The sequence below is a fragment of the Bos mutus genome, chromosome 17 (genome assembly GCF_027580195.1).
Source record: "Bos mutus isolate GX-2022 chromosome 17, NWIPB_WYAK_1.1, whole genome shotgun sequence".
NCBI lineage: Eukaryota > Metazoa > Chordata > Mammalia > Artiodactyla > Bovidae > Bos > Bos mutus.
This window is the reverse complement of record NC_091633.1, coordinates 72,131,853-72,150,396: the sequence shown is the minus strand read 5'-3', so window position 1 is coordinate 72,150,396 and position 18,544 is coordinate 72,131,853. Positions and strand designations below refer to the sequence as shown.

General features: G+C 41.9%; 1 protein-coding gene across 2 annotated transcripts in view; it reads right to left on the bottom strand.

Moving 5' to 3' along the window:
- TMEM192 (transmembrane protein 192) overlaps positions 1 to 11,462 on the bottom strand; it is a 28,566-nt gene extending 17,104 nt beyond the window's left edge. For both annotated transcript variants that reach the window (XM_070386698.1, XM_070386697.1), the window contains exons 1-2: positions 11,332 to 11,462; positions 4,357 to 4,503 (exon numbers count right to left, since the gene is read on the bottom strand). In XM_070386698.1, coding sequence (XP_070242799.1) covers positions 4,357 to 4,503; positions 11,332 to 11,340 — 156 coding nt within the window. In that variant the 5' untranslated portion in view covers positions 11,341 to 11,462. The remainder of the gene's footprint in view (positions 1 to 4,356; positions 4,504 to 11,331) is intronic.
- Between the last annotated feature and the right edge of the window lie 7,082 nt (positions 11,463 to 18,544).

Sequence of the window (18,544 nt, the reverse complement as noted above, 5' to 3'; positions counted from 1 at the left end):
CCCTAAATCCCATCTGCTAGAGATGAGCACTTCAATGTTAAATGCAGTTTCCTGTCCACTTCTTTTATTAAAAAGAGTAAAAACAATTAATTCAGCACCTCAAAAGTAACTAATAAACATCATGCATTAAAGTTTATTTCTAATTTCAGTTTTAAGAGAACTAAAATAATTGTCCAATTAGATTGACAAAATTTTAAAGACTGGTATCAAAATATGGGCAAACAGACAGTCTTACAAAATGCTGACTGGTCTGGGAAGTGTTGTTGAAAATAATTTGGAAATATCTTGACTGAGAAATCCTATCTTAAGGACCCGGTAGTCACTCAGAAGTAAAAGCAGAAGTAAAAGATATTTTACTGCAGTTTTCTCTGTATTTGAAAAGAAAAAAATGTAAACTGTCCAAGTATATGTGTGTATCCATAGCAGAATATTTGAATAAATTAAGGTATACCCACTCACATAATAGAATGTTATTCAGCTATAAAAGAATTAATTGAAGTTCCAGCTATTAGTTTGGGTGGATATCTATGACATGTTAAGATTTGAAAACACTAAGGTATAAAGTAGTAGTTGAAAGTGTGGTCTCCAGACCAGTTAGAAATGCAAATTCTCAAGCCCCAAATCAACACCTCTTGGGGAGCAGCCAGCAGCCTGTGGTGTAATAAGCCTGTCAGGGGGTCTGATGTATGTTCAAGTTTGAGAAATGTTGTTTAGAAATAAATACTGTAGTACCCTTTTTTTTTTCTTGGAAATGGGAGACCTTTTACAATGTGGTAATCTTTTTGTATTTATTTGTATGAACTTAACAAAAGATACCGTAAGAAATACAACAAACTCTGAGATACATTTACTAACTCAGGGAGATAGGCTGAAGCAGAGAAATAGGAAGATTATATCTTTGTATACTGTGTTTTACTTGTTACAATAAGGTAGTATTATTCTGTAATATTTTAAAAAATCAAATTAAAGAAAATGTTAAATGCTGTCATTAGCATCCATCACCAAGCAGGCACCTATCACCAAGCAGGAAATCTTATCATGTAATAAATCTATTTAAAATATATGTGATTTGTCAAGAGCAGTAATATTTGCTATATTATACACATCTTCATAAAGCAAAAGTGGAAAAGTCAACATACTCCCTCTACTGTAATGTACTGTACATTGAACCTAACTGAACCATTTTATACACAGTAGCATATAAAGGCATTAATTTTTCTTGTTCTTTAATACAAGATTATCTTAGTCCTAAAATTAGAGCAATCAGTGCCATAATAGCAAGGCAGGCAATTTTTTTTAAGTGTTGTGTGATGTGTGTGTATGTATGTATCACATACATAAAAAGTATGTAATACAAATTACACAAAAAGGCACCAGGAAAGAAGTGCTTCAGTTGCTGTCTGGAAATTAGGAAGCCATGGCAGAACCAGGCCACTTGCTAGATGTATAGAGGAGCACAGGGTACCTCTGTCCTCAGTGCAGTCAGTTCTCCCGAAACGCACCTCACTGGAGTAGCAGCTGGGCCAGTCCTCAACCACATCCACTCTCCTCACGAACACCCAAGAAGTGGCAAGATTTTGCCCTCTTTTGGTTTTTCACATTTCAGCAAAGAGCAACTGCAGCCCCTAGTGCTTGAGACTGCAGTCATCAAAATGAGGAAGAGACTTAGAACAGAGCCCCCAGTGAGCCTCCAAGACCATTCATACATGTGTCTTGTTTTTATGATGTTGAACTTTACTTATTTCTTTTTATTGAGGAATATAACTGACATAACATTGTGTAAGTTTAAGGTGTGCAATGTGTTGATTTGAAACACTCATATGTTGCAAAATGATGGCCACCATAGCTTTAGCCAATACCTCTGCTGCTGCTGCTGCTGCTGCTAAGTCGCTTCAGTCATGTCCGACTCTGTGCGACCCCATAGACGGCAGCCCACCAGGCTCCCCCGGCCCTGGGATTCTCCAGGCAAGAACACTGGAATGGGTTGCCATTTCCTTCTCCAATGCAAGAAAGTGAAGAGTGAAAGTGAAGTCACTCAGTCGTGTCCGACTCTTAATGACCCCGTGGACTGCAGCCCACCAGGCTCCTCCGCCCATGGGATTTTCTAGGCAAGAGTACTGGAGTGGGGTGCCATTGCCTTCTCCGAGCCAATACCTCTATCATATCATATATAATTACCATCTCTTTTTTGTGGTAAGAACAATTATTTAGTCTCCAAGCAACTTTGAAATTTATAATATTATAGTGTTGACTGTAATCTCTATGCTATGCATTAGATCTCCAGGATTTATTTATCTCGTAGTTGACATGTTTAAAAAATCCCCAGACATTTGTAATTTTATCATATAAAACATGGGAAAACATTATACTGATTTCTCTGTTTAACATTATTTCCTAGGTGTAAATAAATTGGTAAATGTCTGTCAACATATAGATTTATCTATATCTTTTTTTGTTGTTTTTATAACTGAAAAAGTAATACATGATATGGTAAAAAAATTTTTCAAATAGTACAAAAGGTAAACATTAAAACATATTAGGTGTCCCTTCCATTCAGATGCTCAGTTCAACTAGTATTAAAAGGGTCATGTCTGCTTCTGGAAATACTCTATTACAGAATACAGAATAAATGTTAAATGTTTCCAGTACTAATTCCAAGGGGGTGGGTGAGCAGGAGGTGAGCAAGCCTTTAACACCAGCTTTAACACCAGCTGCATGTACTGCTGCTGCGGCTGCTAAGTTGCTTCAGTCGTGTCCGACTCTGTGCAACCCCAAAGACGGCAGCCCACCAGGCTTCCCCTCCCTGGGATTCTCCAGGCAAGAACACTGGAGTGGGTTGCCATTTCCTTCTCCAATGCATGAAAGTGAAAAGTGAAAGTGAAGTCGCTCAGTCATGTCCGACTCTTAGCGACACCATGGACTGCAGCCTACCAGGCTCCTCCGTCCATGAGATTCTCTAGGCAAAAGTACTGGAGTGCGGTGCCATTACAGTTCAGCTCAATTCTGATACTATCCACCTGTATATCCACTATCCACCTAAAATCACTTCCACTATCCACCAAGGTATCAGATTCCCTCGGATTATAGGCTCAGTCCCACAAGACTACCCCCACTTCAGATGCTAATTGCAAGTCTAGCTTGTAACCAGTGTTTCTTACCTACTGGCTACAAATCAAAGATTCCCAACTCCCTCATGGGCTCAATTAGTTTGCTAAAGGGGCTCACAGAACACAAGAAACCTATTTACTCTCCAGATTACCAATTTATTACAAAGGATATTAAAGGATGCACATCAACAGCCCATTGAAGAGACACACTGGGTGAGGTCCCAAAGGAGCTCCTGTCCTGGTGGAGTTTGGGGCCTGGCAGTATGGCACATCACAAGCATTCTGGCTCACTAACCTAGAAGCTGTCTGAACCCCTTCCTTTTGAGCTTTTACAGAGGCTTCACTACATAGGCCTGGTTGATTAAATCACTGGCTGTCAGTGACTGATTCAACCTCCAGCCCCTCTCCCATCCCCAGAAGTCAGAGGGTGGGACTGTATGTTCCAGCCCTCTGTCCCTGCTTAGTTTCCCTGGCTGTTGCCCCCATCCTTTAGGGGCTTTTCAAAGTCAACTCATCAACATAAACAGAAATGGTGGAATGATGCTTGCTATGAATATCAAGACACCCAGTTCACCTTTATGACACTGAAGTGATCTTAGGAACTGAAGACAAAAAGACCAAAAACTGTAACAAAAGATACTCCCATTGCTCTTATTGCTCAGGAAATTCCCAGGGTTTTGGGGAGCTGAGAGCCAGAAACCATGGATGATGACCCAGTGCACCTGAGAACTCTACTCTGATCACCTAAATGACCAAATATGTTTCTTGTAAGTCACAATATCACCCACATGCCCAAAAGCTCTCTCAACTCCCTTGCAAACATGCAAAAGGAACATTCTGTTCACACCATTGTAAACCTCATTTTTTTCCATTCAACAATGAATCATGAAGAGTAGTTTAAATACACACGCATCTACCCCAGATTTCTAAGTTTCTCTTTTAATATTACATAAGCATTCCTTCATATGGAAAGGACATACAAAACATCTTCTGGGCAGTGGTAGTTTGCAGTTCCTTCATATTGCAGACAACATTGCTATCATAAACAATACCCTTGCATGTGTGCAAATATGTCTACAATAAATACTTTGAAGTAGAAGTATGAGTAAAAAAGTATGCATACTTTAAATGCTGATAGATACAGCCAAACTGCCCTCTGCCCTCTGAAGAGGTTATAAATTTTTTTTAGAAACATCACCGCTAGCAAAACATCACCTCCAAATGGATCACTTTCCCCCAGCCAACTTACATGTATCAGCAAGAGAAGATTTGCTATGATGACTGTAGGAAGAGGGTGGAATCTGGGCCTAAAATGAGCGTGTAAAGAGTGATGTGGAAGATGCTGGGTGTCCAGAAGAGGGTCATCTTCAATACTCTGGATAAGATCCAAGGAACCCTGGGGTACAGAAAATGGAAGCAAGCAATAAACACCACTTTCTGGATTATGTTTTCAAGAAAAACTACTAACTATAAAGCTTTAAAATTCATTACAAAAATTACAGACAAGACACCATACTCCCTACCTAAAGCCAAATTTGAAAAAATACCATAAACCTCTTAATAACTACTGTAAATAAATTGGTAAAAATAACAACTATTAAAACAAGTAAAGGAAATATTGATTCTTTATCTCCAAATAAGGTAATACATAATGGGATTAAAGCAAATAATTTTCTTCAAGCCCTGAAAACTTACTTATTTTTAAAATACTTTATTCAACAGCTTTATTGACATATAATATATACAATGTAAAATATACTAGCTTAAGTATACAATTCAATAAATGTCTGTATATTTATAGTTAGGCAACTATTACAACAATTTTAGAACACTTGCAACATGCTAATCATGACCATTTATAATCACTCCCCATTTCTGTCCCTCGACCTAGGGAACCGCTAATCTGTCTTTATAGATTGTTTTTTTTTTTTTTGACATTTCATGTAAATGAAATCATAAAAAATGTGTTGAGTCCTGCTTCTTAGTACTGAATATGTTTTTGAGTTCATCTGTGTTGTGGCATGTATCAGTAATTAGTTCATTTTTATTGATGAATATGGTATTTCATATATGGATATACCACATTTTGTTTGACCATTATAAATTGATGTCTATTAATAACAATGCTGCCTCATACAACTCAACAGCAAAAAAGCAAAACCAAAAACAATTCAATTAAAACATGGGCAAAGGAACCAAATAGACATTTTTTCAAAGAGGAAATACAGATGGCCAACAGATGCATAAAAAGATGCTTAGATCCCTGATCACCAGGGAGATGCAAATCAAAACAGAGATAAGCTATTAACTCACACTTGTCAGTATGGCTTTTATCAAAAAGATGAGATAATATGTGCTAGAGAATATATGGAGAAAAGGAAACCCTTGAGCATTGATGGTGGGAATGTAAATTGGTATAGCCACTGTGGAAAACAGTATGGAGGGGCCTCAAAAAATCAAAAATAGAACTATTACATGGCCCAGCAAATCTACTTCTGGGTATATATCCAAAGGATACAAAGTCTTATCTTAAAGAAATATCTGTACTCCCATGTTCATCACAGCATTATTCATAACAGCCAAGACATGAAAACAATCTATTTTTATACAACAAATTATTATTTAGTCATAAAAAAGAATGAAGTCCTGTCATTTGCAACAACATGGATGGATCTTGTAGGAATTATATCAAGTAATATAAATCAAATAGAGAAAGACAATTACTGTATGATCTCACTTTTACGTGGAGTCTATAAAAACTGAAGATAGATACAAAAAATAGATTGGTGGTAGCCACAGGAAGGAGATGGGAGAGTAGGAGAAATGAGTGAAGGTGGTCAAAATGTAAAAATCTGACAGCAAATAAGTCCTGGGGAAATATAATTTGTGGCCCAGTGACTACAGTTATCTGTAATGTATATATATTTGAGTGTTGCAAAGAGAGTAGATAATTTTTTTCACAATAGTAAAAGATTCTTATCAGTTTCCACATTTAATAGTCATACACAAAAAAAGATATTTACAATTGTAAGTAATAATGGAAACATGATTAACCTAACAGTATAAAATAACTGCATACAATTTGGGGAGTTAAGTAGAGTGACGTGGTAAGTGCACGTGCATACATGCATATATTTTCATCTACTCAGCCAGTTTATGTCTTCTGGTGTGCATTTAATCCATTTATATTTAAGGTAATTATCAATATGTGTGATCCTATTACCATTTTCTTCATTGTTTTGGGTTAATTCTTTGTAGGTCTTTTCCTTCTCTTGTGTTTCCTGCCAAGAGAAGTTCCTTTAAAATGTGTTGTAAAGTTGGTTTGATGATGCTGAATTCTCTTAACTTTTACTTGTCTGGAAAGCTTTTGATTTCTCCATCAAATCTGAACAAGAGTCTTGCTGGGTAGAGTTTTCTTGGTTGTAGGTTCTTCCCTTTCATCATTTTAAATATATCATGCTATTCTCTTCTGTTGAAGGGAATTTCTGTTGAGTTTCTGTTGAGAAATCAGCTAATAATCTTATGGGAATTCCCTTGTATGTTGTCATTTTCCCCATTGCTTTTTAATATTTTATCTTTGTTTTTAATTTCTGTCAGTTTGATTACATTGCGTCTTGGTGTATTCCTCCTCAGGTTTATCCTGCCTGGGACTCTCTGCACTTCCTGGATTGGTTGACTATTTCTTTTCCCATATATAGGTAAGTTTTTAACAAAAACCATCTCTTCAAATATTTTCTTGGATCCTTTCTCTCTCTCTTCTTCTGAGACCCCTATAATGTGAATGTTGGTGCACTTAATGTTGTCCCAGAGGACTCTTAGGCTGACTTCAGTTTTTTTCTTTTTTTTTTTTTTATATTCTGTTTTATAGCAGCGATCTCCACATTCTGTCTTCCAGGTCACTTATCTGTTCCTCTGCCTCAGTTATTCTTCTACTGATTCCTTCTAGTGTATTGTTCATCTCTGTTTTGTTTGTTTAGTTCAACTAGGTCTTTCATAAACTTTCTTACATCTGCTTCATTTTTTTCCCAAGATTCTGAATCATCTACACTATCATTATTTTGAATTGTTTTCCTGGACCTAGCTCCACTTTATTTAGTTATTTTTCTGGGATTCTATCTTGTTCTTTCATCTGGGAGATAATTCTCTGCCTTTTCATTTCAGTTAACTTTTGTGGTTGTGGTTTTACATTCAGGAGGCTTCGGGATTGTAGTTCTTCCTGCTTCTTCCTTCTGCCCTCAGGTGAATGAGGCTGATGCCAGGGACTGGTGGTGGGAAAAACTGGGTCTTATTCTTGTGGGCTGGGTAAAACTTTAATCTAATTATCAGCTGATGGGGCAGGTGGGGCTAGTATTTTGGCCTGAGGCAACCCAGCCTTGGAGTCTACAGGCTCTATGGTAGGTCTAATGCCTCTTCCAAGAGGGCTCACTTGCCAAGGAGCACCTCCCAGGACTGCTGCTGCCAGTGACCCTGTCCCCACAGTGAGCCACTGACAACCCACACTTCCACAGGAGACCCTCCAACACTAGCAGGTAGGTCTGGTTCTGTCTTCTATAGGGTCACTGCTCTATTTCCCTGAGTCCTGGTGCATGCAAGAGTTTGCTTGTGCCCTCCAAGAGTGGAGTATCTATTTCTTCCAGTCCTGTGGAAATCCTGTAATCAAATCCTGCTGGCCTGCAAAGTCAGATTCCCTGTGGATTCCTAGTCCCTTTCCCAGATTCCCATATTGGGAAGACTGACATAGAGTTCAGAACCCTCACAACAGAGGGAGAACTCCTTAGGTTTTATTCTTCTCCAATTTGTGGGTCACCCATCCAGAAGGTATGGGATTTGATTTTATCATGATTGTATCCCTTCTATTGTCTCACTGCAGCCTCTCCTTTGTCTTTGAACATGGGGTATCTTTTTTGGTGGGTTCTAGCATTCTCCTGTTAATGGCTGTACAACAGCTAGTTGTGATCTTGGTGTTCTTACAGGAGGAGATGAGCACATGTCCTTCTACTCCACCACCTTGATTTGATCTCCTTATTTAACATTATACATATATATATATACACACACACACACACACACACACATGTTGTTGTTGTTCAGTCACCGAGTCGTGTCCAACTCTTGGCGACCCTGTGGATCGCAATGCGCCAGGCCTCTCTGTCCCTCACTATCTCCCAAAGTTTGCCCAAGTTCATATCCATTAAATCAGTGATGCCTTCCAGCCATCTTATCCTCTGACATCCTCTTCTTCTCCTCTCAATCTTTCCCAGCATCAGGAACTTTTCCAATGAATCGGCTGTTAGCATCAGCTGTTCACATATATACGTATGTGTATATATATATATATATATATATATATAAATATATAGGGCTTCCCATGTGGTTCTAGTGGTAAAGAAACTACCTACCATGCAGGACACAGAAGAGACATGGGTTGGATCCCTGGGTCTGGAAGACCCCCTGCAGGAGGGCACGGCAACCCACTTGCCTGGAGAATCCTATGCACCAGGAGCCTGGTGGTCTGCAGTCCATAGGGTCTCCAAGAGTCCAATACAACTGAAGTGACTTAGCACCAGCACCACACACACACACACACACGTGTGCATATATACATATATACGTGTGTGTGTGTGTGTGTGTGTATGTGTGTGTGTGTGTGTGGCTTCCCAGGTGGCTCAGTGGTAAAGAATTCACCTGCCAAGCAGGAGATGCAGGTTCAATCCCTGGGTCAGGAAGATCCCCTGGTAAAGGAAACGGCAACCTATTCCAGTATTCTTGCCTGGGAAATCCCAAGGACAGAGGAGCCTGGCAGGCTACAGTCCATGGGTTGTGAAGAGCTAGACATGGCTTAGTGACTTAACTTATATATTTACTTCCAAAGTAAATATATATATAATATATAAATACATATATTATACATTTAATATAATTTAATTGTAGTTATTATTAATTGACTGTTGTTAGTTAATATTAATATTTAGTATATATATTAAATATACATAACATTTTATATATTATATAATATATATACATATATTTACTTTGGAAGGGGTAGAGAGGGGGACAAATGGTGTAAGGGTGGGCTCTGGGGACCGAGATTATAAAGATAACACAGAAGTCTGGGACATAACCAGATCTGGGATGGGCTTCTCAATTTCCACTAGCAGGCATTCAACACTGCTACAATTTTTTTTTTTTTAATTCAATGCTTAGACAGCTTCCTAATTAGTTTGCCATAACTCAAGGAGCAATTCTGATGATATCTGTTTTCTTCATGACTTCTATTCTTCTAGCTTTCTCAGCAGCTGTCTCACCTCCCTGGGTATTCCCTTAGCTAATGTCCACGCACATCTCCAGGAGCCATTTTTCGAATCTCTGTGCCCCTTCATCCCTCCCCACCTGTCAAACGGCTGTCTTGCAAACATGCTGCTTTCCCTGATGCCTCAATGCTGTTCGCTCTGCCCTTTTCATTTTGACACGGTAGTTTTTATTTCTACAAGTTTGAGTGGGTCTATTTTATATCTCTCATGTGTTTTTAACCTTTGGAACATATAGAAAAGTTATAGTAGTTTTTTTAAATGTCCTTGTTTGCTATTTCATGTCATTTTTTAATCAGTTTTAATTGATTTATTATGTTATATTTCCCTGCCTCTTTGCATGCTTGGTCATTTTTTCCACTTTATTAAGATATAATTAACATGTCACATTGTGTAAATTTGTATATCATGAGTTGATTTGATACACTTATATACTGCAAAATGATTACCATGATAGCATTACTTAACATCTCCATTATATCACATAATTAGCAGTGCCTGGTAATTTTGGATTGGATGCCAGACACTGCAAAAAAATTTAACTCTTTGGATGCTGGATACTTTTGTATTCCTGTAAATATTCTTGAGCTTTTTTCTGGATTCAGTTAAGTCACTGGAAACAATTTGATCTCTTTACTCTTTTAAGGTGCTTCTTAGGTGGGACCATACCATGTTTGGTCTAGTGCTAAATATTCCCTACAAGTGAAGTAAGACCTTTCTGAATACTCAATACCCTGTGATTATGAGGTTTCCAGTCTAGCTGGAAGAACAAGCACTAATCCTGGCCCTGTGTGAGAGTACTGCTCCTTCTAGTCCTTCTGGGTCATTGTTTTTTTTTCCCTCGGTCATCAGGGCATTACCTCAGAGGCATAGAGAACAGGACTTAGCTGAATAGGGACTCTGCACTCTTTGGAGCTCTCCCTCTGTACAGCACTCTGCTCTCTGGATTCTCTGTCTGGTGAACCCAAGCTGCTTCAGTATCCCCAGATTCAGCTCCACCTACTCAGCTCAGGGTCTACTGAAGCCCACCTGGTGCCCCAACCTCTGCCAGTTTGCTTTCCACTTTTTCATAGTGGAAAAAACATGGTTTTTAGTCCTATCATTAGAAACTGCTTGGTCTTTATTTAGTCAAGATAATTGAACTATGGTCACTATTTGAACAAAAATCTAAGGTATTGTAGGGCTCGAATTGTATTTCAAGTGTCTTGCGTGATGCATCTCATTCAGTGGCAGGATCACAGTAATATTCCTATTAATTTATTAACTTAAATCAGTGCTTTAATATAACCATCAACTTTGCTTTTTCTCAAGAGCAAGAATTTTGTGTCAATGGGTAATCTAGTTAATTCTGGCCACAAATACATGATTTTCCTAAAAATGTTTTAATACACTCAAGCAAAGACTTTTACAGTTAGGCTGCACTCTGTACACTGAAACTAGTGCAGTGGCTTAATAATCTGGTTTGGATCCATTTGAGTAAGATTTAAAAATCCCTTCACTCCTACCAGGCCTCCATTCAAAACATCACATTGTTTGTCTCCAATGTGGGTTTCCGGGTGATGATAGCGACAGATCTGCCCTCAGAGCCAAGGCCAGAGGCCAAGAGGAGGTGGACTCGCTCCTGCTCCCGAGGCCATGCGCGCATCGCTGGCCTCCCCAGTGCCGGGACCCGACACGCGAACGCAAGGGCCGGGTGCCCCTCCTGCCTCCTGTGCCGAGAAAATAAGCCCACGGCCAGCAAGGCGCGGACCCCGCCAGCGCCCCTGTGCCTCCTCCCACACACCGCAGCCCGGTGGCCGCGCGCAGAAGGATCCCCTCCGCCAAGGCTGCTCCCAACCCCATCTCTGCCCAGGGCGCCCAGCATCAGAGGAGGGGGATGCGGGCCGGTCGCTCGCCACCTGCCACTGAGCACTCACGTCCTCCATGATGCCGGCCGCCGGAGGCCGCAGCCAGGCCGCCCAGCCTCCGCACCTGCGCCCGCTCCTCCTTCCGGGACACGCCCTGGGACCCGCCCTTTGCTTTCAATTGGCCGAAGCGTAGAGGCGGGCCCCTCCTCCTCGCTCCAGGGCCCTGCTTCCGGCGGCCGTCCCAGACCCGCCCCTCGCCCTCGATTGGCAGAGGGGCAGGAGTGATTGGTCCCGCCTCTCTCGTACTATTGGTAGACTCTGAGGGGGCTGACCCGATACCTCGATCCCGAATGGCCGAGGAGAAAGGGGGAGTGATCCTTCCTGCAGTCCATCCCTGGGGGAGGTGCTGCCTCTGGGAACGCTGCGGTGCCTACGGACTGCTAAACCTGTGCTGGTGTCCTAGGTTGGCCAGAGATTTGGGTGCTAATGGATGCGTTCTAAGTCCAAGAATTGAATTATTTTGGGCCGTCAGCTGCTTCTTTGTAAAGCATTATTTTTTCTCAGCTTTTCTTAGTTATTGTTTGCAGCCTAGGTCTGTGCATAGAACCAGCGGTAGAATCCCAGGTTTTCATTGATAGCACAGAACTCCGCCAGCAGAGGAACACAAACAGAATAAAAACTGGTTTCGAGGACACAGTTAATGATTTCACCAGTAGGAAAGGAGGCAATAAGGGGTTTTCTTGGACTTTTTATCCCAAGTGAAATTGAACAAGAAATTTTATGGCATTTTTCTGAGAATACACTATCATTTGTTAAAATGTGAAAGTGAAAGTGAAGTCGCTCAGTCGTATCCGACTCTTTGCGACCCCATGGACGGTAGCCTACCAGGCTCGTGGGATTCTCCAGGCAAGAATACTGGAGTGGATTGCCATTTCCTTCTCCAGGGGAAATTCCCAACCCAGGGATCAACCCCGGGTCTCCCGCATTGGAGGCAGACGCTTTAACCTCTGAGCCACCAGGGAAGCCTGGTTAAAGTGTAAAGAAAGTTAAAATTTTTGTCAGTATCAGCCCCCATTCTATTGTGATATTGTAGTAATACACTTTCATACTTTTTAATGCTTATTTGTACATTGTGTATGGTGTAATCTTGTTTATACCATTGTTGAAATAAAATTATTTAAATATCAGCCAAGAAAAAGGTGGAAGAGCAAGCAGATCAAGCTAGTCAACCCTAAAGGAAATCAACCTGAATATTCATTGGAAAGACTGATGCTGAAGCTAAAGCTCCAACAGATTGGTCACCTGCTGTGAAGAGCTGACTCATTAGAAAAGATTCTGATGCTGGAAAAGATTGAGAGCAGGAGGAGAAGGGGGCAACAGAAGGTGAGATGGTTGGATGGCATCACTGACTTGATAGCTATGAGTTTAAACAAATTCAGGAATGTAGTGAAGGACAGAGTAGCCTGGCTTTCTGCTGTCTGTGAGGTCACAGACAGTTGAACTTAGCAACTGAGCAACAACAAAATAAAAGATGAACTTTTGATCTTTAAAATCTCAAGGCAACTTTAAATCTTTAAAATTTTCTGAGACTCTATAAATTATATCTCAAGAGCTTTGTCTAGATGTGCACTTCCCCTAAACATTTTATTTTAAAAGTTTTCAAACCTGGGAAACTTTGAAAAACTAGTACAGAGAACATCTGTGCACCTCTCATATTGATTCAACAGTGGTTAACATTATCTCAACAGTTAGTTGCTCTGTGTGAGGACTCATGCTTATGTGTGTGTCACATATTTTTAAATTGAACCATTTGAAAGTAGATTGAGTCCAAAATGAAGATGTTTCTAGATTGTTCATTGCCTAAAAGGAAGGTATTTTCATGTTAACTGCAGGTTTCCCTGGTGGCTCAGATGGTAAAGAATCCAGCTGCAAGAGACCTGGGTTCCATCCCTGGTTGGGAAGATCTCCAGGAGAAGGGAATGGCAACCCACTCCACTATTCTTGCCTGGAGAATTCCATGGACACAGGAGCCTGGCAGGCTCCAGACCAGGGTGTCACAAAGAGTTGATCACAACTGAGCGACTTTCACTTTCCTTCTTAACTACAATAATATGATTATACTTAAGGAAACCCATAGTAATTCCATATTTGCAAATCCATGGCAAAAATTTCCAAATTGTCCTGCAAATGTATGTTTTGCTGCTTCCCTTCACCCAACCATATAGGATCCAATTGTCGGGAAACTGTGTAATTTCCTCGGTTCTGTCTCACCACAGCAAAGGTTTGAACAGTGGACCAGTGTTACAGCTCCATTAGAGCTCAGAGTTTTATTCCACAAACAAAGTATAGTACACCCTCGAGGCGTGAGGGCAGGCCAAAAAGAGAAGCCCCAGCCCATCTTAGCTCCCTCTTTGTAAATGTTTTGTCTCCTCACCCTCTGAGCCTGTGCTATGCAAATTAGGGCTAGCCAGGAAGGGGGTGTTTGTTTCGCCTGAGGTTCTCATTTCTGTCTGCGTATTTTTCCTTTGTTCCCTTTGTGTGGGCTTTTCCCTTTCTTTGTCTTTTTGCCACCACCACTTTAGACTCCTTTTTCCTATTCTAATTACCTAAAATTCCCCCCTCAAGAGATGGGAGGCCCAATTCTTTGGGAATAGGGGCACCGAGGTCTCTCTGGCTACTTCCTGCTAAGTTGGGTCGGCAAGGGGGATTGGCCTCCCCTCTTGCTAGTCTCAAACCTCAGAGTCCTTGTAGTGGTATCCGTCTAAGGGTGAGTGATAGATGTTTTCTGCAGTTGGTGTAGATTTATATATCCTTGTTGAACTAGCACTGCATTTTGTAGCTTGTTGACCTGGGCAGAGACAAAATGAGTTAAATAATTTATACTACATGGAACAATTATAAGCAGTATCAATATGGTGCTAACGGGGGTTAGCAGGGACATTAGTCAACTCCAAATCCCCCCTTACCAGAAGAAAGATCCCCAAGGAGAGATTATAGACACCCTGAGGACTCTCCAGCTCATTCTTTGAGATCCTGTAGGATCTGAATACTTTTCTTGAGGATTGTGAGACTTTCTTCAACTTGGCTGGAGGGGTTTAGCCAGAAAAAGCACATCTCATTCAAGATGGCCCAAGTATCTCCTTTTGGAACCACCCCATATTATCTTCTTGAAAGCCCTTACTCTTAGCTTTAAGAGTTTCACCTTCAGTATAAGGAATTTCTGGTAAATTAATCTGTGGAACTAGGGTGGCAACCCCTATTAAGTCATTGTTCTGTAATGCTGCTCTTTCAGCTGCCTGATCGGCTGTTTGGTTCCCTTGTGCCACTTCCGTGCTCCCATTTTGGTGTCCTTTATAGTGGGAGACTGAAACCTCAGCGGGCAGATGGACTGCCTCCAAGAGCATAAGGATTTGATCACCATACTTGATTGAGGACACTCTGGTGGTCAAGTGGCCTCTTCCTTTCCAAATAGCAGCATGTGCATGTAGCACCAGAAAGGCATACTTGGAGTCAGTGTAAATGGCTACTCTTTTTCCTTTTCCCAGCTTTAAAGCTCTAGTCAGAGCTATGAGCTCAGCCAATTGGGCTGAAGTACCTTGTGGCAACAGTTAGCCTCTATGGTCTTGAAATTGGAGACTATTGCATATCCGGCTCTTCTTTTTCCATCTAAAGCAAAGCTGCTTCTATCAATGTATCAGACTTCCTCAGGATTAGTCAGAGGATCTTCAGTCAATCCCTTTCAGGGTTTTGTCCAATGGTCCAAAGTTTCTAGGCAACAGTGAAAGGTGAGAGAGCCTTCAGGGGTAGGCAGGAGGGTAGCTGGGTTAAGAGCCTCACAAGGGGATATAGTCAGGCCTGGATTTTCATCAGCACTACTTGATATCTGAGGATCCTTTGATCAAACATCCATAAATGGCCTTTCCCATTCAGGAGTTGTTTCACTTGGTGGCTGGTAAAAATAGTTAGTTTTCCCCCAGGAGAGAGTTTTAAAGCATCTTCTATCAGGACTGCAGTAGCTGCAAGATTTCAAAGGCAGGGAGGCCAGCCTCATTGGTTGGGTCCAGCCTCTTGGATAAGTAAGCTACTGGCTGGGGCTCAGGTCCCAACCTTTGACTTAACACTCCCAAGCCTATTCCATCATTTTTGTGGACATATAGTTGGAATGCTTTCTCTGGGTATGGCAACCTCAAGGTGGGTGCATGAGTTAAGGCTTGTACACTAAAGTAGCCTCTACCTCCTTTTGAGGAGTTCCCCTCATCAATGGGATTGAATTATCCAGTTCCTTTAAGCTGTCCTATAAGGGCTGGGCAATAGACCATAGTTGGGTATCCAGATTCTACAATATCCGGTTAGCTCACAATTGTTTTAGAGTTGTGAGGGAAGGCAACTGCAGGATTCTTTGTTCTCAGTGGGTGGACAGCCTCCTGGACCCATGCATAATCTGAACTCCCAGGTAAGTAACCCTTGTCTGGACCATCTATGCCTTAGCACAAGAGACTTTATATCCCCTCTTTGCCAAAAAGTTTAGAATTTGAATCACATTTTATTGAGCATTTCCCTCATCTACAGATTAGCAGGTCATCTACATATTGTAATATTTTCCCCTTTGGTCCCAGATCCAGATCTAGGAAATCACAGGTAAGAGCCTGTGCAAACAGGTGGGGACTATCTCTGAACCGCTGATGTAATAATGTTCAGGTTATTTGTTGTTTTTCTCCTGGAGCCTCCCACTGTTTTTGTTCCCTCCTTATTGGAGAGGGAGTAATGGGTTCCTCAGTAATAACCAGAAGCTGTAGAGCTCTAAGGGCTGAAAATCTTTCCATCCCAAGGGTGGTTCCCAGCTTAGTGAGTATATCTCTTCCCAATAAGGGAGTAGGACACCCAGGGACCACCAGAAACTGGTGGGAAAATATTTGTCCATCCCAATAACAAAGAAGTGCTCAGGTGAATCTTTTTGTAATTGTTTTTCCTGTAGCACCCAAAATGGTATAGGTTTGGGGGGAGAAGGCTCTGGAGTAGAAGGTCAGGATAGAGTGGGTAGCCCCTGTGTCAACCAGAAGAATTTTGGGGTCTACCTGCCACATCCAGTTGTACCCTTGGCTCCAGCCCTATGATGATTATCTGTGACAGGCAGGCTGACTTGAGGGGGCCACTTCAGTCCTGTTGAACCATCGTGAGGGAAGGCTTAGCACTTGACCTTGAGACTGTACTGCCCAGTGTCCCAATTGACAGCATTTGTAGCAAATTGTTTTAGGAAGCTTACCATGATTTGGACAATCTTTGGCCCAATGTCCCACCTGTCTACCGATTAGGCATTCATATAGTGCTTTGTCCTTCAAGGACTCGGGGTTTGCCATAGCTCTTCCCTGGAGGGCAGCCAACATCTGGGCATGCCTAGTCTCTCTTTCTCTCCCTTTCCTGGGCCTTGGCCTCCCTCTTATGTTCTGTTATAAAAGGTATTGGTGGCCATCTGGACCATCTTGTCTAAAGTGGCAGCAGGGTTCTCCTACTGTAGCTGTTGAAACTTTATCCGTATATCTGATGCATATTAGGACAGGAATTTGTCCTTTAAAATCACTGTCTCTTGTAAGAGTATCAGTCCAGATTGGTAAACTTTTGGAGGGCCTCCTTTAGCCTTTCCAGAAAGGCAATCTGGTTCTTGTTGGGCTCCTGAGTTGTTGTTGAGACTGGGCACAGCACCACAACTAATATGCTTCCTACTATTTCCATGGGTGGACTTCCTTAGGGGTGAGTCTTTCTGAAGCTTATCCTACCCAGTACTGTTGCAACCTGGGAGCCAGGCATCCCCGGGTCAGGGTGCAGATCGCCAGACAGGTTGAGGCACATCAACCTCTTGGAGATCAAATCCCCGGGCAGGTTAAGGCATGTTGGCCTCTGAGGGTCAACCTCTTGGGACCCCTGGACGAGCAGATCCCCAATGACGACCTCCTGGGGACCAGATCTCTAGGCAGGTCGAGACAGGTCGACCTCTTGGGCCCCCTGGGCTGGAGTTGGGTGTCTCCAGCATAACTAGTGCTGGGTAGGATTAAGGGGTTGTAATCTTAACTCATTGTCAGTTTGTCCACCATGATGTAAAGCAATTTAAGCCCATGCCCTGAGACTGGGAACCTGGCAAAACAGCCACAAGGCTAATTCTCTTAACCCTTGTGTGGGAATGTAAGTCCCTGGTTCCCTCCCCTAGTCCTCCATAAGAAAAACATTTCATTGTCATAGATCCACTCTAGGTAATAACAGAAGTAATGACAAACGAGTGGGTTATTGGCTGGGTGGAGTGATGCTGCCTACAGAAGGGGAAGGGTTGTGGTTGTAGAAGTTGAGGCAAAGTGGCCTAAGGACAAAATGACAAGAGGCAACTGACTGATTTTCAATAAAGTGGAGTGGAGATTTGATCCAGGGAGTACATTCACAGCTTTAAGAGAAGGGTGGTAAGGGTTTGGACCCAAATGGCCTGCATGGCTAACTCCCAAAGTGGCAAACATTGTCCCTGGTAGCCCAATTGCCCTTGAAGGGATGCCACCAAAAGATGGACTTCTAGCAGGCATGGCGTGCCTGTCACCCCCCAAGTGCATCCACTGAAAGGTGCTGTTGTCGTCGCACATGTTGTAGTAAACATGGAAGATGAAGGCCTGAATCTCTATAGGGATTGCCTATTATACCATCTTTCCCACATAAATGCCAGCTATTTTCTTTTATTTATTTATTTATTTTATTGAAGGATAATTGCTTTACAGAATTTTGCTGTTTTCTGTCAAACCTCAACATGAATCAGCCATAGGTATACATATAACTACCCCCCCCCCCCCCCCACCGCCGCCACCTTTTGGAACTCCGTATTTTCTGATTGTCCTGCCAGAAGATGGTAGAGGCAACATTGTGGTCCCAGACAGGGCTCACAAAAAAAGCATGAGATAGGAGGGAAGGGGGCAAGGCACAACTTTTGAGAAAATGACATAACCCAAGAACATAACATAAACCAATTACATCAAATGTGTCCAAGATGGCAGACAAGTTGACTTCAACTAAGCCTTGATCCTCAATCTGCCAGTTAAAATGACACACCCAGAGGTGCCAGGACAGTTCCAAGGCATTTATCAAGAGACAAAGAGTGGGCAGTTCCCCAATAGTTGGAATGATCCTCCCACTTATTAGCATATGAAATTACCCAGCCCTTAAAAACTAACCACACCACATTTCACAGCCACCACACTAGCCCTCTAGGATGGCTCACACTCTGTGGAGTGTGTTTCTCTCTGAATCTGAA